This window comes from Lipotes vexillifer, unplaced genomic scaffold, assembly GCF_000442215.2.
Source record: "Lipotes vexillifer unplaced genomic scaffold, Lipotes_vexillifer_v1.1 scaffold1093, whole genome shotgun sequence".
NCBI lineage: Eukaryota > Metazoa > Chordata > Mammalia > Artiodactyla > Lipotidae > Lipotes > Lipotes vexillifer.
The window spans coordinates 1524450-1545271 of NW_006774793.1; the positions used below are offsets into that span (position 1 = coordinate 1524450).

Genomic DNA, 20822 nt, shown 5'->3' on the forward strand with positions numbered 1-20822 from the left:
CTCCCATTTGCGGAGCACAGGCTCCGGACGCGCAGGCTCAGCGGCCATGGCTCACGGGCCCAGCCGCTCCGCGGCATGTGGGATCTTCCCCAAACGGGGCACGAACCCGTGTCTCCTGCATCGGCAGGCGGACTCTCAAGCACTGCGCCACCAGGGAAGCCCATGTTTTTGTTTTTTTATAAATTTATTTTTATTTATGGCTGCGTTGGGTCTTTGTTGCTGCATGCGAGCTTTCTCTAGTTGCGGTGAGCGGGGCCTACTTTTAATTGCGGAGCACGGGCTCTAGGCACGCAGGCTTCAGTAGTTGTGCATGGGCTTAGTTGCTCCACAGCATGTGAGATTCCCAGACCCAGGGCTCAAACCTCTTTCCCCTGTGTTGGCAGGCAGATTCTTAACCACTGCGGCAGGGAAGTCCTAGCTAACATTTTGGATTGTTCCATTAATTAGGACAAGTGGCTTTCGTTGTTTTGAGTATCCTAAAGTTTAGTAGTTGAGTTACTTGGTCATGTTAATGACCTAATTTTTCCATTTTATATTCTAATGTTAGATTGGTCTTAAAAGCCTTTGGTACTATATCACACACACCCCCCTTTTTGTAGACCCTCCATTACTTACAGAGCTTGTAAATATTTAAACCTCTATATGTTCTATTGCTCCATTCACTTCTGTTCCTAGGATTTTTGTTCATGATTGCCTCTGACCGAGATGCTCTCTTTGATAATCTTAGGTTAAAGAAATGGCTCTCCATATCCATGGAGCCTCAGCCAACCTCCCAAATGTTTTTTGTTTTTGTTTTTCCAAATGGTTTTGTATTCTGAAATTTCAGGTATCGACCATCCCATAATTTAATATTTGATCATTTATCTCCTATTGTGTCATTTGTTAGGCATTTGGGAGTCTTCTCTAACTAGATTCAACTAAAACAGTGTCTCATAAGCTGAGTACAGAAACTTTAGAGGCTGATTAACAAGAGGCTGGATAAAGTGTTCAGTATTAACTTTTTATTAGAAAAATGTGCAACATCTTAAGTGGCTTGATGCTGCTAATGCTGGGAAAGTCTTGTCTATCCGCCAGGTGGCAGTAAGTGGCTATCTAAAAAAATCCCTGTAGCCTGTTGGATCTTGGAGGATGAATTGCTTTTTTGACTCTTCTTTGTTTTAATTTTCTGTGTTCAGTCCATTCTCAATATCCTGTCTGTCCTCTATCCTACTTTAACTGCTTGAGCAACTCCCCACCTTGATTGCAGTGGACTCCTGGCAATAATCTGGCTCCAAACTTCGTATTTCCAAAAAGGCCCCTATGCTGCCAAGCGTGGAACTAAGGTTTTTCCCAATTTGATCCAGATTGATTTTTCCTGCCACATTCTTCCCTACATCTGATGTACTGTGCATTCCAGTTTGAGTTTTACTTTATTTTCATGTATTGCTCATGCTGTTCCTCTAGCCTGCTATGACCATCACATCTACTCTGTCAGAATCATAAGATAGAAGCCAAGGTGTATAAGCCAAGTAACACAGCCAGGAAACTTATTTTGATTTCCTAGTCAGGATGAATCACTCCTGCACTCGGCAAATTGCTCCTATCACTATCTGGCACTTCGTGCTTTCATAATTAAAATAATTACATCCGTGTTTTCCCTTAAGGGCATGGATTGTGCCTTTGTATGGCTCACAGCACCTGCCACTTAGGTGTTCAGAAGGTATTAATTCACCTTGGAGGGTCCCTTTATCCCAGGCCTGCTGATTCCTATTCTTTTTTTAAGTAAATAAATATATTTATTTATTTATTTTTGGGTGCGTTGGGTCTTTGTTGCTGTGCGCGGGCTTTCTCTAGTTGTGGCGATCAGGGGCTACTCTTCGTTGTGCGCGGGCTTCTCATTGCGGTGGCTTCTCTTGTTGCAGAGCATGGGGTCTAGGCATGTGGGCTTCAGTAGTTGCAGCGTGTGGGCTCTAGGGCGTGTGGGCTTCAGTAGTTGTGGCACGCAGGCTCAGTAGTTGTGGTGCACAGGCTTAGTTGCTGTGCGGCATGTGGGATATTCCCAGACCAGGGCTCAAACCTGTGACCCCTGCATTGGCAGGCAGATTCTTAACCACTACACCACCAGGGAAGTCCCTGTTGATTCCTATTCTTAACAGGAATTCGATTTCCTGCTTTACCTGGTCTCTTCATTTTTCCTCTATTATCCTCAGTGATTTTAGAGGAAGTAACTTAGAAAGCAAGTTGCTTTCTTTGAGAAAGATTGGTTACTTTTCTGTCAGTCATTCCTAATAAGCTCTCTCTTAATCAAGGGACAGCAATGAGTCCGGTCTCATTCGGATTCTGTGGCAAGGAAGTGTCCTTGAGGAGGAGAGATTGGGGAAGGCTGTCTATAAGATTTCTCTGGAGTGAGTCTGAGTCAGAGATCTTTTGAGGGACTGTGGGTGATACAAAATGAATGAGGACAGCCCAGTGCTTCCTCAGAATTTGCCCAACCTGACGCCAGCAACAGAAAAAAGCAGTGGCTGGGTTTTTTCAATAATGTAATAGCTTTCCTCACTTTTATATGGTTAGATGAGTAGATTTGATTTCTCAAATCATCTAATTTAAAAATGTCAACCCCGCTAACGCCTCTTTCTCCTTTATGCCTATGGCAATCATTCATTCAACAAACAGACATTTACTGAGTCCTTACCAAGGGCTGAGCACTGTTCTAAGTGCTAGAATTTGTTACAGAAAAAGGGGTCACTAAGTAAAGGAACTTTAATTTTATTTGCTGAAGAAAGCTTGCAATATTTCTGACTTGCGTCCCACCAAAAAACTCTATGGATTTTTTTTTTTAGATATAATTCACATACCATAAATTTGCCTTTTAAGTGTACTTAAAATTCAGTGATATTTAGTAGATATATTTATAGTAACCATATTATTTATACATATATATGTACATACCTATATAGTAACCATCACCACTACCTAATTTTAGAGCATTTTCATCATGGCAAACAGAAACCCTGTACCCATTAACAAGCATTCCCAATTTTCCCCACCTCACAGTCCCTAGCAACTACTAATTATACTTTCTATATCTATGGGTATTCCTTTTCTGGACATTTCATATAAATGAGATCATACAATATGTGGTCTTTTCCGTCTGGCTTCTTTCATTTAGCATGTTTTCAAGATTCATCCACGTTGTAGCATTTATCAATACTTCATTCCTTTTTATGGCTGAATAATATTTCATTGTACAGTTGACCCTTGAACAACATGGGTTTGAACTGCATGGGCCCACTTAAACGTGGGGTTTTTTCAGTAAATATGTACTATGGTCCATGGTTGGTTGAACCCATGGATGCAGAACTATGACATGGAGGGTAGACTGTAAAGTTTTTCAGGATTTTGAACTGCATAGAGGGTCGACACTCCTAACCCCCAAGTTCAAGGATCAACTGTATAGATACATTTTGTTTATCCATTCATCAGTTGGTGGATATTTGGGATATTCCCATTTTTTGACTATTAGGAATACTGTGCTGCAACATCTGTGTACAAGTTTCTGTGTGACCATAACTTTTCATTTCTCTGGGGTATATCTTTTCATGTGCCTACTGGCCCTTTGTATATATTCTCTGAAGAAATGTCTAGCAGATCCTTTGCCCACTTTTTAACTGGGTTACTTGTCTTTATTGTTGAGTTGCAAGAGTTCTTGATATATTCTGAATACTAGACCTTTATCAGATAATATATGATTTACAAATATATTTTCTCCCATTTTGTAGGTTTTCACTTTCATTTATTTATTTTTGGCTGAGTTGGGTCTTCGTTGCTGCACTCAGGCTTTCTCTAGTTGCAGTGAGCGGGCTTCACATTGCGGTGGCTTCTCATTGTGGAGCATGGGCTCTAGGCACACAGACTTCAGTAGTTGTGGCATGCGGGCTCAGTAGCTGTGGCTTGCGGGCTCTAGAGCGCAGGCTCAGTAGTTGTGGTGCACAGGCTTAGTTGCTCTGTGACCTGTGGGATATTCCCAGACCAGGGCTCAAACCTGTGTCCCCTGCATTGGCAGGAGGATTCTTAACCACTGCACCACCAGGGAAGTCCCGGTTTTCACTTTCTTGATGGTGTCCTTTGAAGCACAAAAGTTACGAAGGTTTATGCCTATGTTTTTTCCTAAGAGTTTTATAGTTTTAGCTCTTATATTTAAGTCTTTGATCCATTTTGAATTAATTTTGTGTATGGTGTGAGGTAGAGGTCCAGCTTCATTCTTTTGCATGCAAATAATGCATTTGTCCCAAGCCCATTTGTTAAAAAGCCTATTCTTTCCCCATTGAATGGTCTTAACACTCTTGTTGAAAATCAATTGACTGTAAGTCCACAGGTTTATTTCTGGACTCTCGTCGATTCTGTTCCATCAATCTATGTGTCCATCCTTATGCCAGTAGCACAGTTTTCATTATTGTAGTTTTGTAATAAGTTTTGAAAGTGGAAAGTGTGAGTCTTCCAATTTTGCTTTTTTCCCAAGATTGCTTAGCTATTCTGGGTCTTTGACATTTCCGTATGAATTTTAGAATCAGCTTGTCAATTTCTGCAAGAAAGATGGCAAAGATTTTAACAGGGATTACACTGAATCTGTAGATCAGTTTATAGAAGATTGCATCTTAACAATATTAAATCTTCCAATCTATGAACACAGTATGTCTTTCCATTTATTTAGATCTTTAATTTCTTTAAACAATGTTTTGTAGTTTTCAGTGTACAGGTCTTGCACTTCTTTTATTAAATTTATTCCTAAGTATTTGAGGTTTTGCTGTTTTAAATGGAATTCTTAATTTCATTTTCAGATTTTTCATTGCAGTTGTATAAAAATACAGCTGATTTTGGGAATTCCCTGGTGGTCCAGTGGTTAGGATTTGGTGTTTCACTGCCGGGGGCCTCGGTTCAATCCCTGCTCAGGGAACTAAGATCCTGCAAGCTGCGTGGTGCAGCCAAAAAACAAAAAAACAATTGAGTTTGTATATTGATCTTTTATCCTCCACATTCAATCACAAGTTAAGTAACCTTGCTGAAATTGTTTATTTAGTTCTTATAGCCTTTTGGTGGATTCTTTAGGATTCTCTGTATACAAGGTCATGTCACCTGCAAATATAGTTTTACATTTTCTTTTCCATTCTTGGTGCTTTTTACAGGCATATCTCATTGTATTGGGTTTTGCTTTATTGCACTTGGTAGAGATTACATTTTCTACAAATTGAAGGTTGGTGGCAACCCTGCATTGAATAAGACTCTTGGCGCCAGTTTCCAACAGCATTTGCTCACTTCATGTCTCTGTGTCACATTTCGGTAATTCTCACAATATTTCAAACCCTAAACCAACAAAAAGATTACGACTCACTGAAGGCTAAGATGATGGTTAGCATTTTGTAGCAATAAAGTATCTTTAAATTAAAGTATGTACATTGTCTTTTATAGATATAATGCTATTGCACACTTAATAGACTACAGTACAGTGTAAACATAACTTTTATATGCACTGGGAAACCAAAAAATTTGTGTAACTTGCTTTGTTGCAGTGGTCTGGAACTGAGTCCGCAGTATCTCTGAGGTATGACTGTATTTCATATTCTTGCCTCATTTCCCTGGCTAGAAGCTCCAGTACAATGTAGAATAGAAGTGATGAGTGCAGACATCTTTGTCTTGTTCCTGATCTTGGGGGTAAAGCTTTCAGACTTTTCACTGATAAATATGATGCTAGCTGTGGGTTTTCATAGCTGCCTTTTATTCCGTGGATCTTTAAGGTAAACGCTGCTCTTCTCCATGTGTACCACGTTCTGTCGTGTCTCTAGGCTTTGCACTGTTTCTTCTTCCTTTCTGTCCCTGGCAAACTCAAGACTTACCCTGTAGGGTCCAATCCAAATATCTGAGAATCTTTCCTTGACTGCCTCCAATAGAGTATATCCTGTCCTCCTTAGAGCTGCTACAGCACTTTTTATATTTTTCTGCATTTTCTATATAGGATTGTAATTATTTATCTCCCAGTGTTCTGAGCTCTCGCAGGCAAGGACCATGCCCCCCAGACCTGAGGCAGCACAAGACAGTAGTGGATAATCAGTAAAAATCGGTTGCATGGTAGCCAGGCTAGATTGACTGAATGAGGAATGGGAGTGCCTTTCATATCACTTCATGTAACTTTTTTAGGTTAGAAATGTACCCCGTATATCCTTTTAATTTTCTCCTCAATAATCCATAATGGCTTTTACTTGTGAATCCAACTAAAACATTTCTAAGAACTGTTCATGCTTCGTCAGTACAATCTCTCCAAGGAAAGTAGTCATTTCCTTGTTTGCCTGTAAATGATCTCCAAGTTCCTGGGGTACCTTCTAAACTTAATATTACAGGATAAGTAATACTTTCTTTCATGGTGTTTAGAATTATTTTCTATCTGGTATGCGGTAAGAAGATTGCAGGCTCTCAGTTCTCAAGATCTGGCTACTCTAATTACCAGTCACCTCAAAAGTTACCTCTCCAAACCTCAGTCTCCCCATCTGTAAAAGCCTAAGAAATAATAACCATTTTTCATGGGGTTATTGATGACGATCCAGTGAGATCATGTGGTTGGTGAATTTTAGAGCAACTGACAAGATGCCAGTTGTAGCTACACACATTGGTCCTGTCCACCTAGACCAGGAATTGCTTGGGGATGAGGGACTGTATCTTCGTGCTCCCTTGATGCTTCTTGTATGCTCTCATTCTCTTTGCCTTTACCTCTTTGGTTGAAGTCAGAGAGACTTGCTGTCTTTCACCTACCCTCCTCCAGGAGTTGCTCTAGCTTCCTGAGTGTTTTTATTTTCTTTCCATGGACCTTTTTCCAGCGGTATGCAGGGAATGGGTTCTTTGAAATGCCTCTTTGACACCATTCCTCACAGTGTGCTTTGGACAGTGTCATTAGCATATAAGTAACTCCTTGGCTTTACCTGGGCTCTTTTATAGAGTACTTATCTACCATCCTGTTGGTTCTTACAGAAACTCTGGAGACAGCAATGAGTATGATCTCTCAGTGAGTGTTATCATTGGCAACCCAAAGCTAAAAAGTCAACACTGGAGTCAGTTTGGACCACACAGACACTGTTCTACAGAATGTGTGATGCAGAATCTCTAACTGTGAGGGAACTATGGTGGGATAACAAGAGCAGCCAGAGGCCTGGGTTTAAGTCCTCGCTCTGCCTCTTCATGGCAGTTCCTTCCATTTCTCTCATTTCCATTTCCTCAGTAGTTAGATAGGATAAAACTACTGATACCTATTACAGGCGGCTATGAAGATTAAATGAGAAGGGTTCTTATGAGTTCTCCAGTGATTATTATGGAGAGCCCAGAAGCATGGCTTAGTTCCTATAGCTTTGGGCCTGGGGCATGGACTGGCAGAGGGGAAGGAGATAGGAACACAGGTGTTGCAGGGATCTGTGGGTAACAGGGCCCCCCTTCTCTGGAAGAGGCTGGCCTCAAGACATGCTTTTCTTAAGAATTCCTCTCTCCAGGACCTCCTCACCCTTTCCTACCTCCAGGCCTTTGCTCTCCCTATGTCCTTTGAATTGAGAGCTATGTACCTGTCTCCTGGGCCCTTGCCTAAGGTCTTTCTGCCTCTCTGAGTCTCATCTCCTTCAGGAGGCAGCCTTTTGATGCTCCAAACCACTGGTCTCTCTTCCTCCTCATTAATATTACCAGTGTTAGATGGATTTTAAGCTCCTTGAAGGATGGCCCACGCCCTAAACATCCAGGATGGAACTGGTCGGTAAATCCGGCACAGGAAACATTTGTTTAAAGAATTAACAAATACAACTTTTTGAACACTTATCGTGGGTCACGTGTTGGTGTTTCAAAGTTGCGTAAGACAAAGTTCCTGTCCTCAAGGGGCTTACCATCTAGTGGGATAATTTAAGAGGCACTTACAATGTACTTTCTTGTTTAATCCTCATAGCAACCCTTGAAGGAAGCTGGAGGTTAAGAGACTTGCCCAAAGCCAGGCCAGGGCTAGTCAAAGGCAGGCCCTGGCACTGAGGTGGAAGGCCTAGTCTTCTACAGCCCCCTCCCAGGGGGGCCTAGAGACTCACTCCTCACTTCCAAGGGTAGCACGCAAAGATTGGAAGGAGTTGGGAAGCTGGCCACAGTGTGCATCCCTAGAGAGCTCCAGCTCCAGGATCCAGTTATATCCCAGCTGTCACTCCTTAACTTTGTAACCTTGGGCAAGTTACTGGGTCTCTGAGTGTCCGTTTTGTCATCTGTAAAAGAAGAATACTGTCGTGGGCATCCATTGTATTTACCTGCGCAACTCCAGTCCTACTTCTGCCAGCAGCACTCAGGTACTGCTTTCCCCTCCCCAGTTGTCAGTAATAGGGGTGGGGTGGTGTGATACACAAGCTAGCCAGTCACTTGCTCTCTTGCCTTTTCTGGCTCCTGGCCTTTTATGACTAGTTCCGCTTTTCCTTCTACTCTGTGAGCTCCGCACCACAACCTGCCCCACCAGATCCCTTTAATAAATTGCCTTTGTGTTTAAGTTCATTAGTCAGTCAGTTATTATTGCTTGCAAAAACAAGAAACTTTAATTGATCCAAACACCTACCTTGCACTGTTGTAAGGCTTAAATGATTAAACGAAGTTTGTAAAGTGCCTAGCCCAGCCCTAGCAGCATAGCAAGCAGTGAGTAAGGGGTGGTGGTAGTTGTCTGTAAGTTAACATGGTGGGGGAGTGAGAAGAGGGGGCAGGTGCAGGGAGGGGGAGGGAGATTTTTACTGGTTTGGGTTCCACTGAGAGAAACCTTCCCCCAAGAGACAGTGAGAAGGACAACAGAAGGGAGGGAAGTCCAGGCTATGGTATGCTCATTTATTCAAAATGTCTTTATTGAAACAGAATGATAGAGCAAGAAAGAATGAGGTCTGGGAGGATGTCTTTGGGCATAGGATGGAGCCCAGACCTGGTGGATACAGTGTGGAGCTCCCTCCCTGTCCCCTGACTCTTGCCAAGGAAGTGAACACAAAGCAGCAAGGAGGAGATGGGGTTGAGGGCAGCCCTCTGAGCTCTCCATGATGACTGGCGTGAGGTGCCTCTGAGGCTTCAGGGCAGCCCTGCCTTCCTCATTCAGTCCTCCCGCTCTCCTTGCCAGAGCCTTGTGCCACCTTTCTGTATGGGCCAGCCTCCTGCCAGGGTGCTCGAAGGTCGCTCAGAGGGCAGGGTTGGGGGTGGCAAGCAGTGGAACGTGGTCACAGCGGTTAGGGGGTGGCTGCCGCAGCAGGGAAGGCCGGCGGCACAGCTCCCCATCCCGGAGCACCTCAGGCAGGAGCTTGCGTTTGGTCTCCGGCAGAAGCATGATGCTGAGGATGCAGAGGAGAGCACAGGCCGCCAGCACCACGTGCTGCAGGAAAGCTCCATGGCCCATGTGGAGGCGCTGGGCTGGGCCACTCAGCCCGCCAAGTGCCCCCAGTGCCATGATCAGGCCCAGGCCTCGGCCCCTGGGAGAGACGGACAAGGCACTGAGCCCGTAGCTGTGGGCCTCACCCCAGCTTTTCTCCAGCAGCCTCCCCTTTTTCATCCCTCAGGCCCTGTCCTCAGCTGGAGACTCCCCTGGCAGCACCCCTGCTCTCACCGGACAGTGGTAGGGATGACTTCAGCAGCAAGGAGGGTGCTGAGGATGCCAGCAGCTTGGGAGGAGAAGAGGCCAAGGACTGAGAAGGTGGTGATGGCGGCCGCGTTCAGATCTGGAGGACCAGGAGAGGGAGCATGTGAACGGAGGTGGGGAGATCATGCTTGGCCTAATCCCTGCCATCATCCCCTCTGATCCCTAGCCGGGTGGGTCTGGGCATTCACTCATCGGTTGAGGGAACAGACAGGACTGTGCGGCCAGGGGGAGAATTGTGGAAGATCTGGGCAGGGTCTGGTCTGGTTTTGGGAGGCCTGTGCCAGAAGCAGTGGCTGAGCCCGTCTGAGGCACCTCTGCTGGTGCCTTTGCTGAGCCCACACCGTGGGGAAGGGAGGATGCTCACAATCCCACAGGCCCAGCAGGACCAGGGACGCAATGCCAGTGAGGGTCATCGAGAGAAGCAGGATGCCCCGGCGGCCAAATCGGTCCACGGTGACCCCCAGGAAGACGCAGGCCAGGGCAGCCGTGCCGCTGGCCAGCAAGGAGCACAGGTAGAAGTCCGATGGGCTCCCTCCTCCTCCCACAGGCTGGTAGCAGTGGCGAATGGCGTGGGCAATAAAGCTGTGAGACAGGGTGGGGAGGCGAAGAAAGGTGTCTGAATCTCCATCTGCAGCCTTTCACAGCCCTGGCTGGCCTCTGTAGGGGTCCTCAGGCTTTCCCCACCCGGCCAGCCCCCATCCCAGCTACTGGCCTGGCCCTTGGCTCAGACACCCAGGCTCACTTGGTGAATCCCAGGATAAGTAGATTTTTCCAGATGTTGCGGTAGTTGAGGAGGGAAGCGAAGGAAAAGGAGGATGTTGCAGGGAGAGGGCAGGAGTTCTCCAGGTCTTGGGAGACAGAGAGGAGCTGTCTGTTAGAAGGAACAGCTGAGAACCCAGGGTCCTCCCACACGGGTGGTAGGGACCCTGGGAGAAGGTGGTACACCTACAACAGAGGGCACCATCATGTGTGCACACTGAGGTATCACCTGTAGGGACCCCTGTCTCTTACCCTGCAGGGCCTCCTGGGCCTCCTCTCCCAGCATCTGCCCATGGGGCCGGTTCCGCTCAGCCAGTATCCTCAGCACAGACTGGGCCTCCTCAATCTGTCGCTTCACTATCAGCCACCGTGCAGACTCCAGAAACAGACCAGGCCAGCTGGAGGTGGGGTGGGGGGTACACTGTGAGGCCTCCTGAATCCTGACCCAGGGACGGAAAACTCCCACCTCTGAGGGGCTGGGGCTGGAGCAGGCCTGGACAAGGGGCAATGGAGAAGAGGAGGGGTCTCCAGGCTAGAAATAGGCTGGAGGTAGAGATGGGAACGGCCAGACAACAGATGGAGGGTGATACTGACCCATAAAACAGGAAGAGGATGCAGGGAGCGGTGATCATTCGCTGCAGAAATCGCCAGTCCTTAGAGACAAGGGCCAGGCCCAGGAACAGGAAGTGCCCCCCTACCCCCACCAACTCCCCTGCCAGGGCCACCCGAAGCCTCTGGGTTGGGTCGCACAGCTCCAGGCCTGGAGATACAGCAGGGACAGGGAAGAGAGGCCAGGGAGGAAGGAGGCGAGGGAGAGAAGAGGGGAGAGGGAGGGAGGAGGACAGAGAGCAAGGTCAGCCCCTAAGTGGAGGCTGCAGCCATCGCCTCCCACAGGCCAACCGCTAAGGCAAAGAGTGGAGAGTTGTTCAGTTCTCTCTCCTCTCCCACTCAAACCTGGGAGGGCTCGAGGGTCAGAGTCCCTGGTGGGTTTTCAGCATTCCCAAATTATGGGCCCTTTCACACCAGACCTCTTATTTGACTTTCACATTAACCCTTGTTCAAGGTCATACAGCTACTCAGGATTTCATTTTTAAAATAAGGCTCATTCCCTGACAGCAGTAAGTCCAGAGCAAGGAAAGCCTTAAAGATCATGGGAGGAGAGGGGTGTGGAGAGAAGGAATACCCCTGGATCCTTCAAAGGCCTGGGCAGAAAGACAGCTGAGATTCCAGACAGCTGAAATCTGGGGCTGAAGAAGGGACTGAGGGGATCTTAGGGAGCAGTAGGAATGGCCTGGGGATACAGACAGGCCGGCATGCGTCCCTAGGGAAGGAGCTCTGGGGGGATGCCACTCACGCATCAGGTAGACACCAAGGTCAACGCCGGCAAGCAGAAAGCCCAGGAGGAATCGGAGTGCCATGACACCTGTGGAGGAGCCTGCAGCAGCCCCTCCCACTCCACAGGGGCCCACCAGTCCCAAGGTCAGCAACACAATCCCACGACGGCCAAACCTGGAAAGCAGGGAGAGCCTCTGATCACCCAGACTCCCTGGGGGAGGAGTTGCTAGGTGGGGCCCAGCTGCCCACTTCAAAGCTGGAGGTATGAGGATGAGGCCCTGGAGTGAGGCTAGAGAAGATGGGAGAGGATGGGGACCATGGTTGGCTACTGGGCACTGGGGCGAGGCTATGGTTCTGTGGGGGTAGGACCATTGACTCTTGGGATGGGGCTGTTGGTCAGAGATGAGGGCATTTCTTCACGGAAGTGAGACCAACCATCAGAATGGATGGGATATTGCTTAGGGGACTTGGAACCATTGGTCCTTGGGCAGAGAGCTATTGGTCAGTGGGGATGGAGCTTGTCTTGCTCAGACTGGTCAGAGGAGATGGGGTCATTGATATATGGGGTTGGAGGTATTGATCTATGGAGGTAGGCCATTGGCCACTTGTCCATGGGGATAATATTGGTCAATGAAAATGGAGCTCTTGATCTTAGGAGACTGAGTAATTGATTTTGGGGGATGAAGCCATTTTTCCGTGGGTTGGGGCATGGGTCTACTAATCCATAGGGGTGGTCAGTGGGGATGGGGCCACTGACCAGAAGATGGAGCCATTGATCCATGGGAATGGAGCTCTTAATCTATGGGATAGGACCATTGATCAGCAGGGATGATCACTAATCTTTGAAGACTGGACCGTTGATCTTTGGGGATGGAGCTATTGATTCATGGGATAGGGATCTCAGTCCATGTGGATGCGACAGTTGGCCAGTAGGGATGAATCTATTAATCCATAGGAATAATCAGTAAGGATGGGGTCACAGACCAGAGGAGATGAGACAACTGGTCAATGATGATGGTCACTGACTATAAGTCAGTGAGGACAGGGCTACTGAAGGCTAGGCTATTGACTTTGGGGGATAAGACCACTGGTCTATGGGGATGTGGACTGGGGTCACTGGTCATTGGGAAGGGGGCACCGATAGCCTGAGAGTGAAGCTACTGACCCAATAGGGTGGAGCCATTTTTCCATGGGGCTAAGCTTATTGGCTAAGGTTACTGAATTTAGGAGACTGAATTATTGGTCTTTGAGGATGAGGTTATTATTCCACAGGAATGATGTTACTGGTCTGTGGGTATGAGGCCACTGATGCATAAGGAGGGGCTATTGACCTATGGGTTTAGGATCATTTGCCCACAGGGGTGTGTGACTATCGGGCAGTGAGGATAGGCATTGATTTTAGGGAACTGGATTATTCAATGTTGGGCTGCCTTTGATCCATGGGAGTTGAACTATAAATCCATTTGGATGAGACTGTAGACCAGTGGAGATGAGTTTAATAATCCACAGGGATGGTCAGTGGAGATGGAGTACCTGGTCAGTGGTGATGGTGTCGAGGATCAGAGGAGATGGGAGTTTTGACCCCTGGGAAGAGCTATTGGTTGGTGGGGATGGGTTGTTGATCTTTGAGATGAGGCCACTGATTCCTGGAAATGGGGCTTTTGATCTGAGAGGACCTGAGAGCACTGAAGATCCATGAGGATGGGGCTGTTAGTCTTGGGGGAGGGGTGCTATTGTGGTCACTGATCCATGGGGGTTGAACTATTGACCCCCATGAGGGTAGTCATTTGTTTATAGAGTTGAGCTATTGGTCAGTGTGAATGGAGCTGTTGATATTTAGAAATTAACATAATGAGCTTTAGGAATGAGGCCTTTGAGATGGAGTTAACAGTCCAGGTGGATAGGCCTGTTAGCAAGGAGGAGTCTATCAATCCATGATGATGGTGAGGGAGGTACTTGGTGGTGATAGGGATGATAGAGAAGTTAGGACTTTCGATCTGTGGATATAGGGGTTTTGGTCAGTAGGGATGGGGCTATTGTCTTTTGAGATGAGGCCACTGATCCATAGATCTAGGGGTTGGCAAGGAAGGAAGGGTTATTCCCTGTGTGGAAGAGGTATGGAAGGAGTATCTCTTGATGGGGAGTGAAGCTGAGACAGGGGTGGGGCTGCATATCATTGAACAGAAGAAATCCAGAGAACACTGCAGAGTCCACCGAGTCCCCTTCAGCCTCTTGCCAAGGCAAGCTGCCTGGGCCAGCCTCCCTAGCACCCCCTCCTCTCTACTCGACCAGCCCTCACCTGTCTGCCGGGTAGCCCAGGAACAGGTAGCCAGAGGCAAAGCCCAGGATGAAGAGGATCTGCTCCAGGATCACCTGCCAGCCCAGGTCACACACCAGATCCCACTAGAGACGTGAGAGGGACGGAACGGGTGTGAGGCCCCTCGCTGGTCGCTCTCGGCCCGCCCCCAAACCCGCGGCCCACCAGGCTACCTCACCTGGCCGATGGCGTTGGTGGTGAGCACGGGGAGGCCGCTATAGTCCCAGTCCTTGAGGCAGTGGTTGAAGTCCGGCGGGGCGAAGCCGCTGCACGAGGGGTCCGTACTGGTGGCGATGCGGCTGGCGGCGCTGGCTGCTAGGGCGGCGCTGGCGACGCTGACGCCGCTGGCGTTGGGGGGCTGCTCCCAGCCAGAGGCGTTGGGGGCGAAGGCCCCGTAGTGGCAATGCAGCGGGGGCGCCAGCGTGAAGATGGGGTCCGAGGCCATGCCCAGCGCCACAAAGAGCACGGGCAGGCAGCAGAGGCCGAGCTGCAGCTGCTGGCCGCCGCCCAGCGCCCCCACCTGGGCGAGCAGCGCCTCGAAGCTGAGGGGGCCGGGGGGCACGGCCAGCGACAGGCTGCTGCCCATCCCGTCGCCACCCGCGTCGCCCTCCCCACCCCGCTCGCGTTCGCGCTCCCGCTCACCCTGCAGCTGCTCCGTGGGCACCGCATCTCCGAGGGTCCCGACCTGCTGTGTGTGGGGGTGAGGTAAGGGGTTTGTGGGGTGGTGGCAGGAGAAGGGTGAAGCGGAGAAAACCGCAGAGTAAGGGAAGAGGCCGGGACCAGCGGGAGGAAGGCGGGCGGCGGAGGAGGGGGCGCAGGAGGAAAATGCCGGGCGCTTGGCGGGGGTGCGGGGAGATGATGGCGTAGCCCCCAGGGCGCGGGCACTTACTCCATTGGGGCTGGGGGTGATCTCTACAGTGCTGTCGATTTTGCTGCCGCCCCCGCCATTGGGCTCGGGGGTCCCGGTGGCCACCCGGGGAGCCAGCTTGCCGACCGCAGGGGCCCTGGCGGCCCGCACCGAAAGGATGCACTGCCCTCTGGCCCAGTGGCGCGCCCGGTGCCCGACACAGAAGCCGGAGAGACCCTGCTCTGCAGCTCCGCAGCCGCGGGCGCCTCCCTCGTCTCTGCGATCTCCGCGCGGCTTTCCCCTCCCCTTCCTCCAGACTCTCCTCCCCTTCCCACGTCAGCAGAACCTTCGGTCCAGACTCTTCGTCAGAGAGAGGAAGGGGGGCCAGGGCCCAGCGGAGGGAGAGGATGGGGCTCTGTCTCCGTTCCCTGGGTCTGCGGACCATTGCGGTATAAAGGGGAAAAAAAAAAAAAAAAAAAAAAAAGACCCTGAAGGGTAGTAGATCCCAGGCAGATGCCAGCAATTCCTCCTTTGCTTCCAATTCTTCCTTCTCATCTACCCATCCATCCACCTACCCACCCACCCATCCATCCATCCACTCGTTCATCAGTAAAAGTTATTAAGTGTCTGCTATGTTCTGGCCTTGTGCTGGGCTTTGGGGATAACAGGATGGACAAGACCGACCTTGGAGTAGCTTACTGAGACAGACGGGTATACTGGAAATGATGACACAGGGCATGCATATGGTGGACCGGGCTGGGCACTGTACTCAGCCTTGGCCTTAGTCCTCTACAAGACCACCTGTCTGGTTTCACCACCCCCTCCCTGGCTGAGTCTCCATCATTTCTCAACAGAATTTGGCACTGTTGGGCACCCCTTCCTCTAACCACTTTTTTCCTTGGCTGCTAAGTCCCACACTCTCCTGGTTTTCTTTCTCTTGCTCCTCTTTTCTCTACTGCAGGCTTCTCCTCCTCCTCCTTGCCATCATTCAGTGTCTGCGATCTTCAGAGGCTTGGTTCTAGGTCCTCCTCTCATCTCACAGTGTTCTTTCCATCTCGGGATCTCACCTGTGCCCACAGCTTTGATCACCTCCAGTATAAACAATACGAGCCATTACAAACCTGATCCCCAGATCTACATTTCCAGTTCCCACCTCTCTTCTGAGCCCCAGACCCATGAAGCCACCTCTTATTTGACCTCTTACCTTGGATGACTCACAGGGATCTCAAACTCAATACATCCAAGACCAAATTCATGTTTCCCCCCAACCCCCCACCACCCTGGTTGTCTTCTAGTTCTTCTTTCCTCACTGAATGGCACCCTCATCATCCAATTGTGGCCAGATGCTCAGCTGACAGCCCTTGGAGCGCCCTCTTCCTTACCCCCATGTCAGATACTTTACAAAATCCTGTCCCATTTTACTTCCTATATAGTTCTCAGATATTCTGCTTCTCTCCAACTCTACCACCACTAGTCAAGCTACCCGTTGTACGGACTGCTTTAGCTTCAATTCTTAACCAGTGTTCTGCATCTGCTTTGTTTCCATCCCTTTTCCCCATCTGTTATTCATAGTGCAGACAGAGTGATGTTTTCAAAATGCAGATCTGGGACTTCCCTGGTGGCACAGTGGTTAAGAATCTGCCTCCCAATGCAGGGGACATGGGTTTGATCCCTGGTCCAGGAAGATCCCACATGCCGGAGCAACTAAGCCCGTGTGCCACAACTACTGAGCCCACGTGCCACAACTACTGAAGCCTGTGTGCCTAGAGCCTGTGCTCCGCAACAAGAGAAGCCACTGCAAGGAGAAGCCTGCACACCACAACGAAGAGGACCCCCCCCCGCTTGCTGCAACTAGAGAAAGCCTGCGCGCAGCAACAAAGACCCCACCTAGCCAAAAAAAAAAAAAAAAGCGTATCTGTTCATGTCCCTTTCCTACTTAACAGCCTTCAATGTCTTCTCACTGTCAAGGTAAATACTAATTTTCTAGATACCTCAAATGTGACCATATGCTCTCTGCAGCTCCACCTCACATCTCTCCCCAAACTCTCTGCGCTCCAGTCACACTGACATCCTTTCAGGTTTTCCAGTGCCTTGCATTAAGCTGGTCTTTACACCTAGAAGGCTTCTCCTCCCCCCTACTCAGAGTGTGATTTACAGACTACCAGCAGCTGTATAACCTGGGAGCTTGTTAGAAATGCAGAATCGCAGCCCTTTGAGTCATAATCTGCATTTTAACCAGATCCCTAGGTGTATGTACATTAAAGTTTGAGATACGCTTCTCTAAGAGATTTGATATCTAATAGGTACTTTATTCTCTAATTCCAGGTAAGGGCTGAAAAGGCATGTCCTATCAGTCTCAGCCAGGAAATCCATTCCCTCTTGTCTCCACTGAACCAATTTGTCTCCTCTGTTCAGAAATTTTCTAAATATGGGAAACTATTCTAACGCAATAAGCAGCCTCACACAACTTTCCCTCCCCCAACTCATTTTAGCATCTCTTCGGGATTTACTTTTGGTGCTGTCACAGCCAACATTCCTTGGGGGTTTGTTTGTGTCCTTGTGTCTGTCCTGGAATTTTAATCCCTTTAACTTTCTGTGGTGCTGGGCTGTTTACATGCATTATCTTGTTAGGGCCTCACAACAAGCCTGTGAGACCATTATGCTCATCCTTATATTAAAGATGAAACCAGGACTTGGAGGGACTGACGGGATTTACCTGCAGACATATAGGTACATGGAAACTTGCACTGAGACCTCTGACTCTAATTCCAGGCTGATCTCTTGAAATTCTTTCTGGAAGGTGATGGAGGATGGCCCCTGTTACAAGTCTTCAACACCTGGGGTAAATTTTGGTGGCCTCAGAATCTGAAAATGAGTTTCCTTTTGAGAGTGAAATGAGAACAAAGAGCCCCAAATGGAGGAGGCAAAGGCATGGGGAAACGGGCCAAGGGACTAAGAGTGTGATTGAATTTTGGGGTGCCTCCAACCCAGTCACTGTGCCAGAGTAGCATCTTGGGAAAGCGGAACTGAAGCAATGGATCTGTGGCTTGGACTACAGAGTGATCCCCTATCTAAGCCATGGCCCGTTAATTTCACCAAAGCCCCGTGGACTATGGACTTTCAACGCATTAAATTCACTGGCCCCTCAGCTCCTCTAAAAGATGGTGTGTCCACAAGGACAGTCAGGAAGCCTGGAAAGGGGAGTTTAAGGGGCTAGACCTTCTTGGGTTAACTGAAGGGAGAGGGCGCCCAGGCCAGCAGCACTCTCCAGTTGGCCAGAGCTGAGGACAGCTGGGGTGACCTCTTCAGCATGGCACCGTGAAGGCTCTCTTGTGGCCACCCTCTCCACATGTGCACCTCTCTAATGACATCATTTGACATTGGTCTTGGAGGTCTTGGAGGAGAGGCCTTGGTCACAAATCAGGGCCTGCCTTCCTGGTATGCCGCGTCGCAGACTCTTCTTGGTTCTCTCATCCTCCCAGTCTCAGCACAGATACCACCTCACCTCCCCAGCAATTCTGTCTAAAGTCTCCAATGGCCTCTCTCCTCATCTAGTTGGTCTGGCATATCACCCTGTTTATTTCCATCACCAGCAACTGTCAACTTTGTGGCAGGTTTCTTTCTTTACTTGCTTCTTTTAGCTGACTCGTTTATATCAAGCCCACCCCCATGATGTACCTTCAGAACAGCGCCTGGCACATCACATGGGAGCGGAGAACCTGCCAGATGAATAGTTGTTGAAGAAACAGCAAAATTTCCCCCAAAACCCTAAAGGCAGCCTGCCCACAGCGTGCGTCTCATCGTTTTGGCCAAGGGTGCCAGGCCCACTCCCCAGGCTCCCAAGAAGCAGAGTCAGGGAACCAGACAGCCTGGTTTATTGAGATGCACCAGCGCTCAAGGCCCAGCTCTCCTGTCTCCTGTGGGGAGGAGCCCTCTGGCCTCTCCCAGGCCTTCCCGTTCTGGGTGGCCAACGTCCTGCCCTCACTCTCAGCTAACAGTGAGGCACTGATGTTCTAGAGCCAAGACACAGGACAGGAAAGGGGCTCCGGGTGGGCCCTTCCCCCAGAATCTGAAAATGATTCAGGTTTCAGCTACCTGAACCTCTGTGGGGCCGAAATCCCAGAGGCAGGCGGCCACGCGGTGCCCAAGAACCTCTGCGTCAGGCTGAGGGAGGAGGAAGGTCCAGTTCCTCCTTGCCCTGGAGGGCCTGGCGCCTGCCCCTGACAAAGCAGGGAATAATATTAAATATAAATAATTTATACAAAATGGCTCGTACAAAAAGCTGCGGGGTAGGGGAGGAGGTGCCTCCGTGAGAGGCTGAGATGACTGGGGGTGGGGAGGGGGAGAGATGCCTCCACCTCTCCTAGTCCCTAAAACAGAGCCCTCCAGCTGCCCAAGGCCTTGAGGGGGCTCTGGCAGGCAGGCGAGGGCAGAGCAGGGCCAAGGGGCTCAGGGGGCCAGGCTGGTGAGCAGGGTGGTAAATTGCAGGGCCCGCCCTGCCAGCTCCGCCACACACTGCACCATCTCTTGGGCCGCGGGGCCGGACGGGTAGCCCAGGGCGGCCCCCTTGACGGCCAGCACCGTGGCCCGCAATGCCTGGCCCAGCGCTGTGCCCGCAGCTCCGACCTGTGCTCGCAGAGGGGTGGAGGCTGCCAGGCGGCCCAGGGTGTCCCCAACAAACACCAGGCGGTGAGCAGCCACCAGCACCTGCTTGCCGTGGGGCACGAAGAGGCGCGGGGGCTGGTTGGCCCGGGTGCTGGACATCAGGGCCGCCACGGCTGCCTGCAGTGTTGAGTAGTGGCCCTGGCACTGCCCGGCGTAGAAATGCAGGAGCTGTAGATCTCCGGCGGGAAGAACCAGTGGCTCCCCTGGGGACGGGGCCTCCTGCGGGCGGGCGAGAAGAGTGGTCAGTGGGATTGCTCTCACTACTGCCGCTTTTGTTCTCATTTCCTTTCTCCTTCCCTCCCTTTGTTCCTTATTCCTTCCTTTCTCCCTGAACTCAATTCCTTTAGATCGTACCTCTGCCCATCAGACAATTTAGACTCTCATAGCGAGTGGCAGGAAGGTACCCAGAATTGATGTCAGATAAATCTGGATACAAACAACCTCAAAAACAAGTCTCTGAACTTCATTGTTTCCTTGTCTCTAAAACGGAGAGCCTAGGACTGCACTGTCCAGTGTAAACGTAAGGCAAACCACCCATGTAATTTCAAATTTTCTAGTAGCCACATTAAGAAAAGTACAAAGAAATTGGTACATGTTTTCTAACTCCATATATTAAAAATGTTGCAATTTCAACACTGTAATCAATACGAAAATTATTGAGATTGTTTTTCACACTAAATCTGCAAAATCTGGTGTGCACTTTATATTTACAGTACATTTCAGTTTGGATAGGTCACATTTGGAGGGATCGGTAGCCGCATGTCGCTGGTGGCTACCAGACTGGGTAGTGCAGCTCTCGTCTCTGCCTCCTAAGGCTGCAGTGAAGATTAGCTGATACGACGTACAGAAAGGTCTGAGAACAGAGAATTGCACACTGTAAGCACTATGTGAGTGCTAACTATGGCCGTGATCAGTGCTGACGCACGTGATGTGCTGAGCACAGGGTCTGGCACTTGGTACAAACCTGACAAATGGTAGCTATTGTGATTAGGACCATTCTAGATCAGGTCGAGGAGACCATCTCACTTTCCCGAGGCCCAGAGAGATTAACTGGCGGCTTCAGAGCCCCTGGCTTCTTAGTGGTGGAGCTGGGATTAGGAGCCGGGTCTCTTAGGAACCCAGGAATTCACAGTTGGAAGGGGCCTCAGAAGTCACCCGGCCCAGCAGCTCTTCTGCTCCCCTGACTGCTCACTTTTCTAACTTCTCTTTCCTCTCTTTCCGAATCCCTGATATCCTTTTCTTTTTTTTTTTTTTTG

The 20822-nt window shown here is 49.5% G+C and overlaps 2 protein-coding genes across 6 annotated transcripts in view; both read right to left on the reverse strand.

Moving 5' to 3' along the window:
• Positions 1 to 8836: 8836 nt before the first annotated feature.
• On the reverse strand, positions 8837 to 15201 carry SLC22A17 (solute carrier family 22 member 17). 3 transcript variants are annotated; one of them, XM_007449556.1, is made up of 10 exons: positions 14944 to 15201; positions 14233 to 14742; positions 14037 to 14140; positions 11757 to 11911; positions 10997 to 11162; positions 10655 to 10800; positions 10386 to 10491; positions 10008 to 10225; positions 9611 to 9722; positions 8837 to 9476 (listed from the first exon to the last, which is right to left on the reverse strand). In XM_007449556.1, exons 2-10 carry the CDS (start codon positions 14638 to 14640, stop codon positions 9188 to 9190), a joined length of 1704 nt encoding a protein of 567 aa, XP_007449618.1. In that variant the 5' UTR covers positions 14641 to 14742; positions 14944 to 15201; the 3' UTR covers positions 8837 to 9187. The 3 variants fall into 3 exon arrangements, with proteins under 3 accessions (XP_007449618.1, XP_007449620.1, XP_007449619.1); XM_007449558.1 differs by lacking the exon at positions 14944 to 15201 and having other exon boundaries at positions 10997 to 11037; XM_007449557.1 differs by lacking the exon at positions 14944 to 15201 and having other exon boundaries at positions 9188 to 9476; positions 9954 to 10225; positions 14233 to 14499.
• Positions 15202 to 18760: 3559 nt separating this feature from the next.
• EFS (embryonal Fyn-associated substrate) overlaps positions 18761 to 20822 on the reverse strand; it is a 9518-nt gene continuing 7456 nt past the window's right edge. For 2 of the 3 annotated variants that reach the window (XM_007449561.1, XM_007449560.1), the window contains one exon: positions 19351 to 19785. In XM_007449561.1, the coding sequence (XP_007449623.1) occupies positions 19351 to 19785 (435 nt within the window). Of the gene's footprint in view, positions 19786 to 20822 lie in introns of all 3 variants that reach the window. The other variant, XM_007449559.1, reaches the window with a different exon arrangement.

Bases quoted from the DNA above. Each gene is read 5' to 3' on its own strand.
- SLC22A17 (XM_007449556.1), bottom strand. From the start codon at position 14,640: ATGGGCAGCAGCCTGTCGCTGGCCGTGCCCCCCGGCCCCCTCAGCTTC. The intron at 11,163-11,756 runs GTGAGTGGCATC...CTGTATCTCCAG, and splicing joins CCTTGGTGTCTACCTGATGC to GCCTGGAGCTGTGCGACCCA. The intron at 10,226-10,385 runs GTGAGCCTGGGT...CCTGTCTCACAG, and splicing joins CTTATCCTGGGATTCACCAA to CTTTATTGCCCACGCCATTC.